This window comes from Dermacentor andersoni, chromosome 8, assembly GCF_023375885.2.
Source record: "Dermacentor andersoni chromosome 8, qqDerAnde1_hic_scaffold, whole genome shotgun sequence".
Lineage (NCBI taxonomy): Eukaryota > Metazoa > Arthropoda > Arachnida > Ixodida > Ixodidae > Dermacentor > Dermacentor andersoni.
This window is the reverse complement of record NC_092821.1, coordinates 99,119,204-99,139,431: the sequence shown is the minus strand read 5'-3', so window position 1 is coordinate 99,139,431 and position 20,228 is coordinate 99,119,204. Positions and strand designations below refer to the sequence as shown.

General features: G+C 45.2%; 1 protein-coding gene across 1 annotated transcript; it reads left to right on the top strand.

Annotated features, from left to right (window-relative positions):
- The first annotated feature begins 277 nt into the window (after positions 1 to 277).
- LOC129384188 (uncharacterized) lies at positions 278 to 20,185 on the top strand. The gene is made up of 7 exons (XM_055069406.2): positions 278 to 1,308; positions 3,343 to 3,375; positions 4,769 to 4,798; positions 6,779 to 7,003; positions 10,632 to 10,650; positions 16,954 to 17,051; positions 19,747 to 20,185. The coding sequence occupies exons 1-7, from the start codon at positions 1,305 to 1,307 to the stop codon at positions 19,923 to 19,925; spliced, it is 588 nt and encodes a 195-aa protein (XP_054925381.1). The 5' UTR covers positions 278 to 1,304; the 3' UTR covers positions 19,926 to 20,185.
- Positions 20,186 to 20,228: the final 43 nt, after the last annotated feature.

The window sequence follows — 20,228 nt, the reverse complement described above, 5'->3', positions numbered from 1 at the left end:
GCGCTGAAGTGGCAGTTCCCACAACACCTGCAGTTAACGCCAGGTTTCAATTTATATAGCGTGTCCCAGCAAACTTTAGCGAAGGTGTTCAAGGGAAAAAAAGATTAATTAAAGACAATGCAAGACGCGATTTTTAAGGCCTAAGTGTTCGGTCGTCACATCTCTGACGACCGAGCACTTTATGTTTTATCATTGTGCTTCGCACCATCCTTATTAAATATTTGTTAACAGCTTGGCTGACGTTAGCTGGGACACGTGGTACACGCGCTGACATGACAATTGGAGCGGCACTTTTCCCAAATTCGGGTTATGGTAACATTACTCAGTTTAGCATGATATTCTATAACATATACCATATTTGTACGCACTATCGCCGGCAAATAGCGTCGTTTATCTATAAAAATGTGCGAATTTACAAATTTATAAGAGTTGCTCTGCTTGAAGTGCACATACGACCGAATACACTGCAAGTAAAGAGTGAAAAAGCAGTCTCCGCACGCTGCATGGATTCAAAGTTCTGTACAGTTACTCACGTGACACGTTATAAAGCGAAGATTTGCATCTTAAATTACTTTGTCGAGGCTCGATTAGATTAGGAAAGTCATCGAAGGTTCAAGCGAGGTACTTGTATCCGGGTTGCTCCTTTCCCTTTAACATGTACAAGGCTTTAGAAATCCCTCTGCGGTAACTTAGTGCACCATTGGACACTGTTCAAGGGTGGGCCAAGGCAGTTGAAGCACTGAGCATCGGGGCTAGGCCGCATCCAAAGAAATAAGCTTTCTTTTGAAACCTCACTGACTTCACTGTTGAAGCATTAGGTTTTCGTTCTACCGTTCCTCGTGTGTTCCTTCTCTTCTCTCTTCTTTCACAAAATCATTGTCATCAACTTATTTGTGTTCACTGCAGCAAAAAAAAAAAAAAAAAAAGAAGCTTTGCGAGCTGTGGGTACTCCATTCGGGTGCCAGCTAAAACCACCCGATGCTGGCACGAAACAAGGGTAATAGGAGATTGAAATATTTACTGCCTTTATTTATATGATATCCATATCTATGCTCAATGCAGACGACGCGTTTAGTATTGTTACTTCTAATTATTTATCTTTGGTATCTTAAGTTTAAGTTTACACACTCTAGTGCATTGATGAAAGTCACCCGATTTCTGAACAATCTCCCTTAGTAGGTATGATTCAAGACGTTTGAGATCATCATCGTCGTGATTACTGGCCACCTGATACACTTGTACGATAGCAACGGAGAAAGAAGAAGACAAAGACCACGGTTGCCGCCGCAGTCGGATTCGGAAAGATGGGTAAGTGGTCGTGTAATTAACTTTACTGCGGTTTAACCCCTCTTGCGCGCACTATACTGTTAATGCAATTCTATGGGCTCAGCATTGGCGCAGTTTAATTCTTCCGGAAACATTACTTTGGGGTCTGTGCAGATACATGCGCGGATTAAACGCGAACAGGAAAAGGCAAACTACGCGTAGATCTCCTTCTTTTTTTTTGCTGCATTTACCAGTGTGTGTATAAGGCGCAAGTTTTAAGCAATGCGCAGCTTTTCGAGTGCGAGAGGGAAGCAGAGCTGGCGCTGCTTCGCAACTGACGTCGATTCGTATAGTTGACAAGATTCATAATGACGCTCTAAGGAGAGTTTGCGAAACGCACCGCGGTTAAGCGGAAACATATATTCACAGTTACCTTCCAATAAAAATCAGGAAGGGTCCGACAGATACTGAGTCGGATACTGTGGTACAGGAGTTACAAAAGCAGGGATAAACTGCCTCATAAAGGCTGGCCCTGCGTTTCGATATGGGAACCCATCTTGGTCAAAGGCCAAAGATTTTTGTCAAAAGACAAAGACAGGTCCACCTATCACAACGTAGGCCATCCTTTCTGAGGCACTTTGTCCCCTATTACGTAACTTTTATATAACAGTCATCTGCCACTGCAACCATAAGTAATGATCACATAATTTCTTTTCGAGAGTCTTGTCCTCACTGATGCGCAACCAAAAATCAATCCTATGATGAAAAAATCTTTCCCTTATTTCGGGCGAGTCCGAATCTTCACTCTCCTGAATTCGTACGCTAATTTGGACTCCCAATTACGATGGAGTAAATGTGAAAGAGTAAGGCGCTCGACCAGCAGAAGCACGACTTTCCGCCTATGGAGCCGATTTACTGGCATGGTAGACCAATACGCCAGATAGCACCTTCAATTTATTTACGCCTTACCACCCGCCACGATGGCTCAATTGCGATGGCGTAGCGGTGTTGAGGTTGCAGGTTCGATCCCCGGCAACGGCAGTCGCATTCCCATGGAAACGGAATTGAAAAGACGTCGTATATCGCTCTTTTAGTGCACGTTAAAGAAACTCCGGCTAGTCAAAATGAATCCCGAGCTGTCAAATACTGTCTCATGAGCGACTGCGCAGTTTCTAGATATTAGAGAGCTTTAGGATTGGGGATCCAAGCGGCTTGGGGACCCAAGAAAAATTGCGGGCTGCAAGTGCGCATGCGCAAAACCCAAGCCGGTCTTGGGTTCTTGCGTTCGCGTTGACCCAAGACACGCAAAAAAAAGAAAAAAAAAGAAAAAAGAAACTGGCATGACTTCCCAAGCCATCGTGTGTCGCCCTGGCGGACGACGAGAAATCGCGAGATTTATCAAGAGCACCGTAAAACTGACACATTGATTACGTTTATTACATTTTATTATTGGCCCTTTCTGCTCAAAAATGCATTCTGTTCATTTTTCTTTACTCGCAAGGCAAACTTTTCTTTTTCTCTTTTGCTTTCAAGAACCTTTTTACTTTTCCCACTGCGGCATCGCGAACACTCGATCGAACGCTGTCCGCGTTTGACCCAATTATCACTCTCGGCTGCCCGTCTAACTCCAAGCGCAGCTATATCCCACATGGCTTGGGGATCCAGATCATTGGGTTCTCGATTATAAACCTGCCTATTAATTCGCACAAATAAGTAAAAGTGTGTTTAGCCATGTTGCTTTCTTTCTCTCTCTCAATTTTCTATTGGTAAATTTGTTATACTTCTTCTGATCTTGATGCTGTTTTATTTGGGCTAGACTTAGAGTACAACGCCGAGAGGGCTCATTGCATATGAAGCTCGAAATGTGACGTGTCGAAACAATACGCTATCACTCGAAGCGGGAGGCGCTGTTCTTGTCTTGCTCCGTATGCCGACTGCCTTTAACGCCGAGACATTTACGCAGTGACAGGCATATAGCACAATCGCTCAATGTTAGCCTGTATTTTTCTTGGGTGATTGCGGAGCTCTGTTAGCTGCTGTACGATGGAACACTGAGAATTATCTTCTACTTCGCAGCCAACTTCAGCGAACTGTACCAGGCTTCTCTTCGTAAGTACTGAAACAACTTTTGTTTAAACAATGCTGTATTTGTGAACCTGAAGACACATACAGATGACTTTATTCTGTCATATTGTAAGCAGCAGCGCTAATCGAACGTGTCAAGAATGACTCGCAAATACTCAGTCTTAGTACACCAAGAACGGCGCGTTCAGAAAAAATATTTGTCTCTCGGTCCAAGGTGAACGGAACAGTTATAGCCGTACGTGTGTTGCATAAACCTCTTTTATTATTTATCGTGAGGTTGGAGACAATGTGTTTTGATTTATTTATTCCTATGCAGGTTTATTACACCTGCAAAACACTGCATAATTGGAAGAATACTTGAGGGAGTTACTAAAAGAGCACACATGGGAAGTAACGAAGCTAATTTCACGGCGACAAAATTCAGGACGGTGGTCATGAGAAATTAGGCGAGAATACCTTATTAGCTTTCAACAGTGTATACTCATCAAATATTTTTAACGGTTAATTTGAAACGTTTTAAAGTGGCTCCAAGCAACATACACGAGATCGTGTACCATTAAGTACCCCTGGTGGGTACGTTTGACTCTCGCAGCAACGTTGCTAGTCACTAACTCTTCTTCGCGACGGCTACAAAAATATCCGTGGTTACTGCAGTACTTACCTGCAAAAATGCTTACCGAAAAAGAAAAAATAACGTCGACATAAGAGTGCTGTATGTCGCTGATCTGGGAGATGCTGTTGGATACTTTGTGATGACTCGAACAATGTATGGGTGCGGCGGCCACAAACAGTGTGACCGTGAATCCCACCCCAAATGAGTAACAAGAATTTTGCAGTTTTTCTTGACAAGCGGAGAATGAATAGCGAGTGTCAAGCTAAATGGAAAAAAAAAGGCGGTAGTATATTCAGGTGAGTAATGATTCATCAATGAAAACTTGTGGTTGTCGCTAACTACGCTGCGACGTGAACGTTACTGCAGCTTATAGTAGAAGTCACGTGACGTGTTCTCGCAGCTACCATATTTTAAACTGTCGTTCACGATGGTTACGTGTTACGTGAACAGAGTATCAATTAGCATATTTCGCTGTACAGGACCGCAGCAAAGCGAACTGAGGTGCTTGAGAGTTTTCATTCCTTTCATTCCAGGATAGTTTTAATTACTCAGTATACTCGCACAAGCTCAACCACACTTTGGGATGCTGCACCGCTCTCTTGTTCCGCGTTGCATGGTGCGATGCAATTACAGATAAAAAAAAATTACCGAGCTGCATTGTTTGGGCCCTGTTTGACGGGCGCTGGACGTAATACGCTCCCGCAATAAGCACGTGACTACCAACGTCATTGTGTCCTTTGCTAGAGAAGATGATCATCGCATCAGGTACAGTGTATCACTTTGTTTTTCATTCGTTTTCTGCAGGGCCTCATCCTACCAACAAGCCCTTACCAGGTAAACTTCTTCAAACCAGCTGCTTCTCGCGAACATATCGCAGTTGTTTCCGAATCCGCAGCCATTTACACCAAGATGGCCGTAGAAGTGGCCACTCCGTCGCATCGTCAGTGTGAATGGGTGGTGGGCGACGCGTATAAAAATCGCTGTTGCTTACCGAGTGAGAAAGTATCTAAATTTAGCGAGTCGTTTAGCCACCTCAACGACTACTTTGCCTTTCCGGAGTGTTATCGAATATGTTTAGCGACTTTTCTGGCGAAGGAGGCGGCCAGTGAATTGCACTGGTAAAATTCCTCAAAATATACATTCGGTAATTTCGATGCTTCGCTCCCATTTTATTCAAACACGGATATCCGCCTCCATTTGGACGCTGTTTTCTGAGAAATATCGAAGTAGTTTTAGTGAGTCATCCGGATGCGTTAAGGTTGTTTGTTTGGGCAAACTAAAATCTCAACATATTTTACTGTTTTAGCCAAGAAACCGAGCGTTGTTTAGCCTTATTGAGAATACGACCGCTGACCAACAACCACAGGTGGGCATTAGACGTTATGAATTAAACAGTATTGAATACGTCTGTAGGAACAATTCATAATTCTAAGGCAGTAATTATCATTGTTACTTAACAACTTTTTTGCTAAAACTGTAGGGGTTTTTCGAGCTGCGACCGGGAAGCTTTGTCCAAAAAAAAAGAAAACGTTACCGAGGCCGCTTGAAGTGTATACCGCGTCGCATCGCTGCGAGCGATTTCGACCGATTTTCTGATGACGCAACGACCGCACGAAACAACTAACAGACCGTCGAAATTTTTTTCACACAATGTGCGCAGGACAAACAAGCAACAGAAGCGAGAAGTATAAGGTGACAGGAAACGAACGTTCAGCCACACAGTCGCTTCGTAAAAAACGTACGGTATTTGACTGTGGCGACAAAATACGGGGCAATGTCTAGAGACTACACTGTCTGCCTTGAAAGAGTGCGACGTCATTCATTTTGTTCGTGCAGTATACGCGCAGTATACTTTTTAAACTCGAGGTTTTTCACTCTGGCGGAGGGCCAAAGAGGGTCTGCAATTTATTTGCGAAACGAAAGGAGCTATCCGTACGTGCATCCCAAGCAGCGCTCTCAATCATCAAGCTCCGTGGCAGTTAGTGGCAAAGATGGTGCTTTACCTGGCGCGTCCCGTCCGCGAGAGCGGGGCGTCACAGATCTCCCACTAACTCATGTGGAGCGTGTTTGAGTGCGCTGCCTTCTGATGTGGGTGGAAGGTTAGTCACGTGATTTTTTTTTTTTAATTTTTGGCGGGCTTCCTTTATCGGCAGGAAAAAACAAACGGACAAGAGGTGGCTGGCCGTAAACATGGCAGTTTTAAGTGCCTTTTTATTTTCTACAATTTCTTCATTGAAAGGATGCCATTCGGAGCAGTAATTTAAAAAAAATTGCCAATTGCGTTTAATTGCCAGATTACAACAACAAAGAGATGGCAACATAAAATTATTGGTGGCTCCTCTGCTTAACTACGAAAAATATGCACTTGGTTATATTCATATAGAACGACAATTTTTTTTAGAGAACGCGATGCGTGATAGCAGGGACACGTGCATACTGTTTCTAATTGTGAATCGCAGGGTTCAAGGAATTTGTAACGGCACCTTTTATTTTATTGTCCTTTTGGAAATGTGACTGCTGTGAGAGATGGCAATCTTGAAGGGCATTGATGCAGTCCATGAAAAGCGATGGTCTCGTGTTGGTCACCGGACAAGGGTAAAGTTTTCTACAACTGCGAACCTTTGTTTCTGAAAAAGAAACACCGCTTAGTATGTTCTTCGTAGTTTCACGCTGCAGGCGGGTTGATGACGATTTTTCTTCTGTTATTAACCTTCCTCCACCTTGCGCGCTTCCGCAGAGTCGATTGGCCACGAAAAAAAAAGTAATCACTGACATATTCTTCACGAACTGTCGCATGCGTGCCTTCCTCTCAAGACGAGAGCGGATTCATGGACTACGTTTCCCCGCCGCCAGTCAACGGGTACGGTCTCAACTACTACGTGCCTTTCAACTACCCTCCCCCTCCTCAGGGCTACAACATCCCTTTCTACTGCCCTCCCCCTCCTCTCGTTAGTCTACCTCCTCCACCTCCGATGCCTCCCACTGCCTTGCTTCGTCCCTACGATCCTCCACCGTTGGTACGCTACCGTAGGGTTGAAGGTAAGCGTTCTGCGTCTCAGTACTCGTGGACAACATTCCCTGCGATAGAAAGCCAAGCTACAGGGGTCGGCGCTGTAACACACGTGATACAGCGCCAAGTAGTCCGGCAGAGTTTCAAAGCGTTTCGGAGTACTAGTCAGTACATGTACATCGTCAAATTCCACCATGTCGCATAATTCTGTAATGGCGACATTTTTTCAGCCAATCAGAGACGTCGTGCCAGTCCTCTGGACCAATCAGGGCTCACAAGATGGCGAATTAGACAACACGGCGGAATTTGACAATGTCCAGAATAGTACCCTCGGTTTCTTGAAAGAATTAATTAACCAGTGTGTCAACCGCGTGTGACGGTTTGGCATTGGCCCAAATTCGAACAAAAGGAAACAAGTAAATATAAGTAAAAGTATTAGGGAAACAAGAAAAATTGAATCAGCCTCGATCTAAAGTTTGCTTTCGAATCCGCCTCATCGACTTGAAGAGGAAATAGTCAATTCGCACTCAAAACTCAAATATTCGCACAACCCAAGCACGTATGGCATTTACGCATAACTATTAGTGATTACGAAAACGTAAACCCGAGCTGCACGGTACGGCAGCTGGGGCGCTGTAACGTAAAGCTATTCTAAACTTTCCTATTGCAATTCTGCAATCATCCCTCCACGACTGGTGAAAAAAATTTTAGGGCCAGCCCCCACTTCGCCCGTCTGCCACGCGACGTCACGAAAACCGCGATAGCTCCCCATTTGAATGACGTGTACGCACTGATTATGCATGAATAGACAGGAAAAAAAAGAAAAATAGTTATTTCTGATTCGGCGCCTTTTGACTGTTAACCCTATGCTATTGTTCAAAAGCTTTGGGGCTGCGCCCCCATCACCTTTTTGTCACGCCACACCAAAAAATCGCGAAAACTAAATTCGTCAAAATCACGTGTGCGGGTTAAAGATGCATTAATATGCAGAACACAACAATTTTTTTTTCTGAATAGCCGGAGACTGCCCCATTCCAAAATAAGGAGAAGATGGCTCTCATTGATCGCTCAGGTACTGGCTATTTGCATCTGCCGGAGAGCATGGATTTATTTGCGCATAATAAAACATGTCGCGAGGTAGTATAACGCTAACGAGCCCTCTCGGTACGTAAACGACACCACTCTGGCTACTCTCCTTTAGTAAGGATCCGTTTTAGTGGTACTCTGAACCTTCCATCGCAAGCCGCCGCGATTTTCTACCAGCCACCGCAAGCTACGTAGGGGGAAGGGGACCAATGGCAGACGGCGGTATTGACCTTCCCATCCGGTTATCTATTTTCATTGCGCTGGCTCAGCCCCATCGAAACCCACTCCACTTGAGCGTGCTCCTCGCCTTTGGTCAGCCAATAAGATAAAAAAAGCGGCCGTAGCTTAGCTTGGTTAAGCCTGGTGATTGCGAAGCAATAGTGTGTTATTCTCGGATCAGCTGGTAGTATGGCTGGTGGTAGTCTTGGGTTATGCTAGTGTTACGGCTTACAGTGAATTATCTAAGAGGAAGTCATCCGTCGAATTCGTGTATGCCGACAAACATTTCCCTCACCAGCGTGCCCATTACAAAATCTTCCAGTATCGATTGGCCGACGGTGCGGTAACACTCCATTTTCTCCGCGTCGTAAGATATGCCCACTCGTTGCTTGCAGTAGCGTTCGTTAAAGTACGGTAGCGTTACGCCGTAATAAATGTTGGGGTTATTGTCCCCGTCCAAAATGCGATACAGTTTGTTGTACGCGCCCCTGGTGAGAGGAGCGGGAGTTAGGCCGCCGTTGGTGGCTACCGCCTCGCCTCGCGACGGCGTGAGATGGGGCCCCGTTTTTACACAGCTGGTGTGACGTCACTCTAGGTCACGTGGTGTGACGTCACGCAGCGAGGTCACGCTAGAGGTCAATGGTGCCTACCACCGCCTCGCCACGGAACGGGCTGAAGTGCGACCTAAAGTAGTATTGCTTCGCAATAAAAAAACGCTCAGTGTAGGCAATGTCATTGGTTTTGACCGCGAACAAAGGAGGCCTCCTATAAACGAGGATAACACTTGATTGGGCTGTTCAGACACCGCTGCAGCTGAGCGCCCCATGCTTGCGTCGGCGGTTACGGAAATTTGACGTCAGACGAGTGGAATAAGAAGAGACTGGAATAGTTTTACGTTATGGGGCCCCTGATCTTCGTCTTGCCTATAGCGCTGTAACCACATTTCGAATGGTTGGTTCCATAGTTGTAGCGGAAACGGCATTGGCGTGGTAACTCTACTGCCGGCATTTCAAGCGCGGACACTTCTCTATTGCAGTTAATTAGAACGAACCTAGACACTTTTGTCGGTGGACTCTGACCTTATTTAGGCAAACATACTATTGGGGGTAAGCTTTGTACCTCTCAAGGGCACTGCAAACATCGAAACAAGATATATTATTGAGGCTCAGAAATGTCAGACCACGCCTGCGTTCGGTTTGCGGCAGCTGGTCATGTTCATGTGTGGCACTTAGAGAATGTCACCATCTCTGCGCGTTTTCAAGCCGTACTGAAAGGAGGCCTTTAGCAAATTTTATGATTATGAGTGGAATTTAGTACAAACAGGCCTTTTATTTTCTTACGAATATTTTCCAACAACAAAGAAAGTTTTCCGATGTGTCTCTCCTGGTGCACAGTTACACTCAATCTAAAGCTTCTGTGCCTACGCCGTCGCGGCCTTCTTCACTATCTTGTGATTTTAACTGCGCTTAAAACTACGCGGCTACGCCGACTAGTAACAATGCCTGCCATGTTCCACCCGCTTTCGCGCTGTACTTACGGATTGCCACTGGTCCCAGAGAATTTGGCACCACGCTCCATTGCGCCGTCTAATCGCGGAGGTTACTGAGTGACATCATTAACTGCTACCAGATGACGTCTTTTTAGTACTAATGTGAACTCCTGGAGATGACACGGTGCTTTGTAATGGCAAGCCAAGATAACAGCCAAAACCATAGGGAACGTCCCCTTTTCCAGAAACACCGGGGTGCAAAGCTGACGGAAGCGTTAACTGATCAGCGGTCGAAAAAAGTAAGAGATGATTAAAATATTGGCTAGAAAAAGCAGCCATGAGATGGACTTGGGGCCATCTCTGGCGCACGTAAGTTTACAAGATATATGCAGAATTCTCGACTGCAATATACGCAGTAAAACGTGATTGGCTGTCATAGTCTAGGTGGCTTTTTGTTGCCACACTCTTACAAAGGAGGTGGCAAGAGTAATCATTGTCGTCGTCGTTAACTTCATTATTATCGTCATCATGACATATGTGCGTTTTCTTCTACTACAAACATTGCTTGATCTCGACGTTTATGTAACGAAATACGTCGCATGATCGTCGGGTGCCAAAGTGCGTAGGCATTTGCTGAATAAAGATGCTGGGTAGATAGCTCGCTGAAAAAAAAGCAACCACAACAGGTCCTTGGAACATAAATGTAGTTCCGTAGCACTAGGACAAAAAATGACATTCGGCTCCGACGTTGATGATGATATTGTCAAAGGATCTATCGGAGGTGTTCTTTCTTTTACCGTGTTAAGAAGGACTGCACGGCCTGTTTACCTCAGATGAACATGACGCTTTCTGTTACTTTCTAGCCCCGAGCTCAGATCAGCAGTGAGTATTGCGGTGCTTCACTTTTTCTTCTCATTTTTCGTAGTTTGATACAGTATACAAGGAGCGTAAGCCATTAAAGTGTGAGTGAACTAGGCGTACCCTATGTTAATTATGGGCTCCTCAACGTAACTGAAAATGAGTGTCATGGATCGATGCTAATGTCAGCAAGGTTCTGCCCGCTTAAACAAATAAGCACCCATTTAGCTTTCCTGCTCGACGTACCTGCCTAACGTTCCTGTTTTGCGTTGCGATCAGACCATCGCATACACTTGTCTGAGCGGAGCATATCAAAGTATGCCGAGAGCAGAAGAGACAGAGCTACATCAAACAAACAAAAATTCACCCACAACCTCCACTGGGAGTTGTCTAAGTATGCGTAAGTATTGTGCCACTTGCTCATCCCCGCGTAGCCCGGAGTCATTATTAATGTTATGAAATTTCATCCGATCAGCATGAAGTCTATCAACCCTTATCTGTCGTTATCGGACTAGATCCAACCAATTTCAACCCTTATCGGTTGTTATCAACCTTATCGGATTCGATCCGACCCTTATCATCCAAAATCAGGCTTAACGCAATCGATCCTATCCTTATCAACCTTATCGGACATGAACCGACTCTTATCAGTCCTTATCAACATTATCCTTCTTGATCTGACCATTGTCAACCGTTTCGGTGCTTATTAACATTATTAGAATTGATCCGGCCACTGTAAGCCCTTATCGCTCCTTACCACCTGACCCATCCGCGTCGAACCAATGTCAACTGTGATGAGAGCCATATAACCCTTTATCGCTCCTTATCATCCTTATCAAGTCAATGAGTGCTTATCTGTCTGTGTTGACAAGAAAATTTATTCACCCGTAGGCACGCCTACAACTGTGGTATGAACGTAAAGTACAATATAAGGTACAGCACATGTAATACATCATACTTGATGTAAACAAAACAGATTATCAAATGAAATAACAAATGGTGTCTGCTTGACACTGCCTTTGCCACACACAATAACAACAACAAAACATCATTACATCGTACATGCAAAAGCATTATTCTGGCTGCAGGTCGACTTTGCCTCGGGAGACGGTTAGGTATACCGAGTAGACCAGCGGCGAAGAAACTCAGCTTCACCGAGTTTGAACAACTGTTCTTCAAGATGACCCCATACTATCACCCATAGTTTTCGCATTCTGGGGTACATTGCTCTATTTGACTGCCGCCACGATCGTTCTGCAATGTTGCGGAAGCACCACAGAACGTAGCTAGCGCTGTAGTAGACGATATTCGCGAACCGATCTCGGCGCTGCGGGGGTAGCACGATGGGTATTCCAAACATTCTTGCAACTAGCTTCCAGAAGGTGCGTGCTACAACGCACTCCTTTACTACATGCGCGTTGGTCCATTTTTGTGCTCAATGAATGCATTTATGATTCGCTACAATATGCCAGCGTTCAAGCCTGTCTCGCGACATGAAGCGCATGAGCCCATGAGATTGGTGGCATTTTGGTCGGTAAAGGAACATCCCAACGGAAGGCACATCCCGCGACCGCCGAAACGCAACGGGGATGTGGCGTGTTTGGCATTAAATTTTCGAGAAATCGTAATTATCCTGATGTCTACAATGCGCCATGTCGGCTCTACATGTGATTCTAGAGATGGCTTTTATTCCGCCATCACCAAATATTTCAACAACGCCTTCACAGAAACAATGTATTATACATTATTTTCTTTATTGCGTGATGGACATATTTCCTCGCTGGGTAGGCATTTAAATGCTTACGCATTTAATAAGAAAGCACCTGACATGTATACATAATGTTCCCATAATATGCTATGAACAAACAAACTTCCTAGTCCAGGACCGAGCTTCAACCAGGGTTGCCAGGCCCAAAAAGTAACTAGGTATTGTAGGGTGTTAAAAAGTAGCCAGAAAACGTCGCCAGGCTACTCGCCTCACCAATCACTTAAGAAGAAAACATTGCTGCAGGCGATTATGAACTACTGCTTTTCGAACTGTTCTGTTTAGTGCGCTTCAACGCATTTAAAACGCATCCTTGGGGATCAAGTCAAAACTGGTGGCTCCGTATTCGGGAACTGTTATCCCTGCGTGTATGATTAAGTGAACGCAAATAGTTGTCACTGAACTCTTGTACCAGCGAATATGTCGTGTTCACAATTCTCGCTCTTTAGTAATTCGCCAATGCATCCCGATGCCATATCTAAACTTTGCGAGGGAATCTCATATATTAGCCAGGATTTCTAATCCATAAAGAAAAATGTTTTTATAGTAGTTTTTGTAGCCATATCTTGTCGTGGTCTCACATGCCTTTACTAAAGTTCATCATGGAACCGTAATAAAGCTTTTGTTTTCACCGTATAGTTTTCTGAGCAATCGACTATAAAAGCAGACATTCCATGGAATGATCAGAAGTTGTTTCTGTTCAATGAATTTGGTCGGTTGCAAGGTGACGGTTCCGTCCTCCCTTACAAACACACGTGATGAAGATGGTCGTTTCACATTGTGTGCGCCACAAGAGGTGTACTAGAGCGAATTATAGCTTCCATTTGTAAAAATGTGTCTTGTTTCTCTGTAGTTCTTGCCAACCCGAAAATTTTCCCGCCATAAGCCTCCACAAATAGCCAATTTGGCGCAGAGTAGCAAAACCAAGCAACCCTGGTTATCATGATTGATACGGTCAGTTGAACCTAGTGCAGGCTATGCTGCCTTGCACATCATGCCCAGCCTCCGCTGTTGCTCTCGCCATTGATAAATTTTACGTCAATATATCTGATTGACAAATTAAAACAATCACAACAATATTGAGCCAATATAATTCATTTTGTTCTCTGCACGTTGTTTCTAACCTATCTGTATGCCAAACGTGAAATAAAATGAGCAGTTCGGTATCAAACACATTTACGTGTAGTGCAGTATTGTGTTTAGCTGGGCTTCGGTCGGCAGAGCGCAGTGGAGGGCGATTCTCCAAATCGAGCTAAAGCTCGCCGCTATGTAAACTTGCTGAAAAATGCTGCTGCCGGATCAGAAACGAAATTCTGGTCCGCGTAAAGGGAATATAGTGGACTTAAAGAGGTGCCTCCATGAAGAATATGACGTTACAAAGATGGGACAAAGTGTCACTAAACGCTCCCCCCCCCCCCCTAAAAAAATTCACGGACGATTACGACACTCCTTAATCCGAAGTTTAAGCGCACCTCTGTAGGTGTTTTCATTTCGCGATACATTGGCAGGCGCGGACAATCTGTCTCGTGCGCCACTTTCCAAACGGAGTGAATCGGGGCGCGTCTGCCTCGCCAATTGGGAGATCGCGAGAGGCAGTGCGTGGGCGACGCGTCGGCGCGATTGCCGGCAGCCGCCATCTAGATCACGCCGCGCTTTGTTTCCATAGACATGACGCGCGCTACTCTTGCGCCATACCGTAGCCATCGTCGCCGCACAGCCCGTCTTTCGCGGCACTGCGCTTTTCCTCTCACGCTTTCGTTCCACCAACGACGAGAGCGGCCCTTCGTCAAGGGGAAGTCACGCCCCGAGTGCCAGCGGCGACAACACCCAAGGGAGCGTCACATCGAGCCTCACTCGTGGCCGCTCGCCATCGCCCCTTGCAGGAGTAATGGTCCCCTTCACAGGCGTTGGTACCGCGGACTGCCCTCACGTTTACCCTCAGGAGCTGACGCCAAGGACGAGCGTCAGCTCCTGAGCAAATACCACGCATATTTACTGCACTTAGTAACTTCTCTGCTTCGTGATAACAGTGTTCTGATCCTGAACAACACATTGCTAGAACAAAGAAGTTACAACTAAGTACCGGAAATACGCATGTTCATGAAAGGGCATACAATATCGACGTTTCTAACTGAAAGCTATTCAAACCCGGTAGGCCTTCTGAAACGTAATTTTTGAAAATGCTGCCCGTCGAGTTACGCCGGTCTACTGCGTTGACGCTGGACAGGAAAATTCTCAAACATGCAGGACTGACTGAAATTGTTAAAAAATTTACGAGTACGGACTTTACGCAGTGCGTAGACAATTGACTTTGATGTATTATTGCATCGTCGTTTTTCATCGTTGTCAGCCGTCGCTATCCTTTTTTCTCTCTCTCTATGACCCATCCTCCAGTGTTGTCTAGCTGGCTAGAAAAGAAATGTACGTTGGGCCGACCTTTTTAGGGTAGAAGCTTGGACGAGTTGGCCATGGTTCATAACCAATGTAGGACAAAAGACAGAGAAGAGTGATGATCGCTAACCGACTTTTTGCTCTTCTCTGGCCTTGCTTCTACATCCGCACGCTACTTAATACCGCCGTTACGACCTTTTTACTTTTACTTTTCGCATCCGTAAGCATTCCTCTACCCCTTTACTCCCGCCCCCCCCCCCCCCCCCTCCCCTATCTGCGTGCCGTACTGCGAATCGTAAGCTTCCACAGCTTTGCCTTCGGGTGAAACTTAAAATTCTTTTTTTTTCTTTCTTTTTTTGACGTGGGACGCCTGTAAAACTGCACAAATGGAGGTCACCTGCTGAAACGATGTAATGAAAATGTGTTATAGGATTATCGCTTATATTTTTGCATGCATACTAAGCACGTGCCTTACTCTGGTATCGTTGTACACAGGAAAAATGCCATCATTTTAATGATCAACACTACCCGTGCGAAAGTGTCTTTCAAGCGCTCAGTATATTTCAATGAAATTTAGAGAGCCTGTTTGGAGCAATAATTGAGATCCTGGTGCTGAATTTAAATATATTATAATAATTTATTTAATTTAGAAAAATTTAGAAGCATTTAGAATAATTTTAGAATTCTTGAAGTCTTCAAGTGACTATCGTTGGTTACAAAAACTATCGTTCCGAAATGAAAGCAATGTTTATCATTCTCGCGCGTAATATAATATTAGGAAGGCCCCCGCTTTGCGACTGTGTGGTAACTTTGTTATTTATCATGCAGTAGCTTTAGTTTCCAAATTCGCATATTTGCCACCACTAAAGTTGCACTTCCAGATTGCATTCAAAGTTTCAATTAAATTATCAAAAGAAAGGAGAAAAAATGAAAATTTGAGTCGACAGTAGCATTTTGCTTAAAATTTCACCGAAGGAAACGTCTTACGATTAAATCTGCTTCGTCTAGTGCGAAAACGAAAGTTTTTAAGGCGCACTTCTGTGAAATATAAACGCGAACAAAAAAAAAAGAGGTTTAGAAAACGTGCCATTTTATTTTCATTCCGTGTATGGTCCCTAAAACTTCCTTCGAGCATACGCGGGGCCTTCTTCTTCGATTCTGCTCCGTTCGGTGGCAATAGCTTCCACCTGGCTATCGCCCGTGACAAGCATGGCTTGGTGCGGCTTTCTATATGCGTCGTCAAATGGCGCGAAAAAAGTAGCCGCTTTGCCCACGCCCGTCTGACGCGGGCATCGCAAGTAGAGGGAGCGTTGCAGCTGCCTTCTTCGCCTATAGCGCGCTACTGTTATCCGTGCTAGCGTCAACAGGGGGCGCAGCGTTTCCTCGCCGTTCTTGTTAGCCGGGAGCGGAGACGTTGCGTGGCATCGAGTACGCTCTGCTCACGATCGCGTTGGGTAAAACTTTTTGTTTTGGAACAGACAGCGTGTAAAAAAAAAAAGTTTTCTGTCGATAGTAGGCACGTCGCGCCAGGTCTATTTTTGGGTTTAAAAGCGGCGGCCGCGAAGAACCGTGCCGTTTACGCCGCGTCGCCGGCGCGTCAGAAAAAAAAAATGAAAAGCGCAAATTTAAGCTTTTGTACTGCACTGATGTCGATAAAAAAGATGTATCCCACATTCTCGAATCGTTCAACAAATCTGAAACTGGAGTAATCTAAAATCACTTTTTTTTTATTATCATTACTTGCGCCATGTCCCACCCTTTGACTCGCGCAGGGCGTTCACAGAGGCGTAGCTCGGAAGTACTATGTTTGTCCATCCGAGCAAGAACGGTCGCGTTTGATTGCGTTAGCTATAGCATAGTGGGTACAACTTACCGAATTCAAACTGGCGTTCATCAGGAGTTGTGATGCCTACAAATGTGCAATATGCTGCAGTGATTGTGCCCTTGCTCGGCCATCCCCCCTCTCTCCCTGCCCCATTGTGATTCCGCTGGGATACCACGGCCGGTTCTTACTGTAACTAGTTGGTTCCCGTGCATTCTCTGCACATGGTGTCAATCCTAAACGTTTCTATTGACATGTACGTTTGCACCTAAATATGTAAGCAGTGTCGTTGTTGTCGTGTTTGTCGCAGTTGTTGTTTCCTCTTGAAATCACATTGATTGTTTTTCAGGGAGCAGCCCTTGCTGAGCACACTCCTTTACGGCATGCTAGCGGTGCTCAGCCTGCTCCTCTTCACCCTCGTGGTGGCTTCTCTCGTCGTGGTGGCAGGTGAGTCGCAGCAGTGCTCTGTCCGATATGGTTGATTACGATCAAGATGATGATGATGATGATGATGATGATGATGATGATAATGGGGCGCTTCGTGGAATCGTGAAAACTCATTATGAGTTCACTACTTCGCGCAGCTCCTGTGAGATGTCCAATCGGGGGGCGTAACATGCATGAAGACAGTTTTACTACACGATATCGTCATTAGCATCATCATGCGCCGATATTTTATGCCCACTGTAGGACGATGGCCTCTCCCAGCGATCTCCAATTACACCTGTCCTGCGCCAACCGACTCCAACTTGCCACTGAAGATTTCCTAAGTTCCTACCCCGCCTAATTTTCTGCCGTCTTCGATGGCGCTTCCCTTCCCTTGGTACCCATTCTGTAACTCTAATGGTCTACAGGCTATGGGCCCTGTGCATTACTTGGCCTGCCTAGCTCCATTTTTTTTTTTATGTCAACTAGAATATCGGTTATTGCAGTTCGCTCTCTGATCCACACCGCTTGTTTTCTGTCTCTTAAAGGTTTAACATTTTTCGCTCCATCGCTCTTTGCGCTGTGCTTAAACTGTTCTCGAACTTCTTTGGTAACCTCCATTTTCCTGCCCCATATGTTAGCACCGACAGAATGCAATGATTGTACACTTTCATTTTCAACGACAGCGATAAGCTCCCAGTCGTGATTTGGTATTTGCACTCCGTATGCACTTCAGCCCATTTTTATTATTCTCTAAATTTCCTTTTCATAATCAGGGTCCCCTCTGAGTAATTGGCCTAGATAAAAGTACCCCTTTACATACTCTAGAGGCTGACTGGCGATCCTGAGCTCTTGTTCCCTTGCCAGGTTATTACCTTTGTCGCGTGTATATTAATATTCAACCCTACCCTTACACTTTCTCGGTTAAGTTCTGCAATCATTTGTTGCACTTCATTCCCAGAGTTCAAGAACCGGACAGTGCCATCTGCAAGCCGAAGTTTGTTGAGATATTTGCCGTTGGTCCTCACTCCTAAGCCTTCCCAGTCTAACAGTTTTAATACCTTTTCTAAGCATGCAGTGAAAAGTATTGGAGAGATTGTGTCTCCTTACCTCACCGCTTTCTTGATAGGTAATTTTCTATTTTTTGCGTGGAGAACATAGGCAGCTGTGGGCTTTTCGTAGATATTTTCCACGATATTCGCATATGTCTCCTGTACTTCTAGATTACGCAATGCCTCCATGACTGTCGAAAGTGCCGATTGGCTGGGAGCGCCCGTCGTTCTGATGGGTACCCAAGCACAGCCGGTCAGAACTTCAGGAGTGGACGAAGTGGACATATCCACTAGGTGGACGCTTGAAGAATATAACCCTTGAGACCTTACAAACAGCGGTGCTCGGGCCATGCCTGCGCCGTCGAGTGCGACAGCACGGCGACGGCTGCGCTGACGGCGTGATTGCGCCCCAAGCGTCTCCCTCGTCGCTATCGAAGTAATGCGAATGCCGCATGTTACTTTCTATTAGGAAGAAATGGGCATCGGCATCCTGAAGTCCAAGAAATAATGCAGTGAATGAAGTGGACACGCCGCGCGATACAAAATGATGAGCGGTGCGCAAGGGCTTCCATTGACCTGAAATCGCAAGCGGGCCTCCTTCTTTGGAAACGCGCTTGAGAGCGCTGCATAACTGATTTCAAGCGCAACGTGTAAAGGCCAGGAAAAAAACAAAGCTTCGTAGAAGATCCCGTCATGGAAGGTGTTACTCGGCACGCTTTACAACAATTACAATTCCACCTATTCCCTCTAGGGAAATTTTTAAAATTAAGCAATTAAACATAGATTAACAGTGACGTGATCACGCTTCAGAAATACCGTGGGTAACTAGCAGCGCCTACGAACTACACGTAGATGGCCTTATACTCATGAAATGCACAACTTTCTTCATAAAAGCTTGGTTCAAGTTAGGCAAGACACCCATGTATATTCGGTACGTGAGCTAAGCCTATCAATCGTGGTGTAGACAACGGGCTTGCTGACATTTCATGTAAAAGTTCTTATTGTACATAACTGCGGTGGTATTTCATTACAATTAGGGAGACTTCATACTGCGTGTAGGAATGAGCGTCCTAGTTATAAGTACAAGCCCTGCTATTGTTTGTAATTTAAAGAACACAGCAGCAATGCGAAATGTCATTGATCTACGATCAGGTGTGTCTCTGTCCATAATGCCTACTGTGAAATACCAGAAAAGATAATTAGCGTTTATGACAAATATATCTGCGTAAATCTCTCCTTACATAATAGGATGTGGACAATCAAATTCTTAACATATAATAACCATGATTTATATTTCTCTAAAATTGGTGCAGCTAGAAACCACCCTGTAGGTTAAACACCCATGTGATATTAAAGTCAGAAATACAGAGCACGGGAAAGGAGAATTGTTATGTAGAAGGATTCACGCCATCGAATTCCACAAGTTTCATAATTTCTCATTTTCTTCGCTCTTGCTTTTTATTTATTGCTTGCCATTTGGTATACATCCTCGTACAGCTGTTTTAAATCAACCACCTATTTCAAGCTATTGCTCTTTATGCGTTTTCATCAGCTTTATGCTGTTGCAGTAGGCACATAACTAACTTGTGCTTCCTTGGAGCATCCATTTAAACTGGCACGTAACGGAGGCGCAAGCATTTACGATTTCGCCTTACGTTACGCAGGAAAGCGTTCGCCGAGAAGGGAGCCCTGGACGGAAGTGGACTTGGTCCGCTACCGGACGCTTCCGGTCCGCGAAGTCCACTTCTCCCGGCGTCCCCTAAAGTTTGCCATCGAGACGCCTGACAACGCAGGGCCAGCGTCCCCCCGCAAGCACATTGACGAGGGCGACGTCCACAAATAGTACACGACGCCTGCCAGCGCCTTCGACTCGACCCGAATGCTGGCGTTTTTCGTCAATCCTTCTCTTTCTTTTATATTTTGTTGGGGGGGCTACTAGTGCTTTAGCGAAAGACATTCTCTTCGTGAAGTAGAGAACTTGGGAAGAGCCTTTGCTTGTTCCTCCATGCGGGCTCCACAAGTACGGTAAAAAATATATATATATAGTAATCGCGGTTCTGTTTGACTCGTGTATCCTTTCCCATAATACTGCTTGTCCTACCACTGCAAATACAGCAAATTAATCGTCCAGCAGCTACGAGATTGT

Excerpts from the sequence above, each read along its gene's own strand:
- LOC129384188 (XM_055069406.2), top strand. Across the intron at positions 3,376-4,768 it reads ACTGTACCAGGCTTCTCTTC|GGCCTCATCCTACCAACAAG; the intron begins GTAAGTACTGAA and ends CGTTTTCTGCAG. Across the intron at positions 4,799-6,778 it reads TACCAACAAGCCCTTACCAG|ACGAGAGCGGATTCATGGAC; the intron begins GTAAACTTCTTC and ends CTTCCTCTCAAG.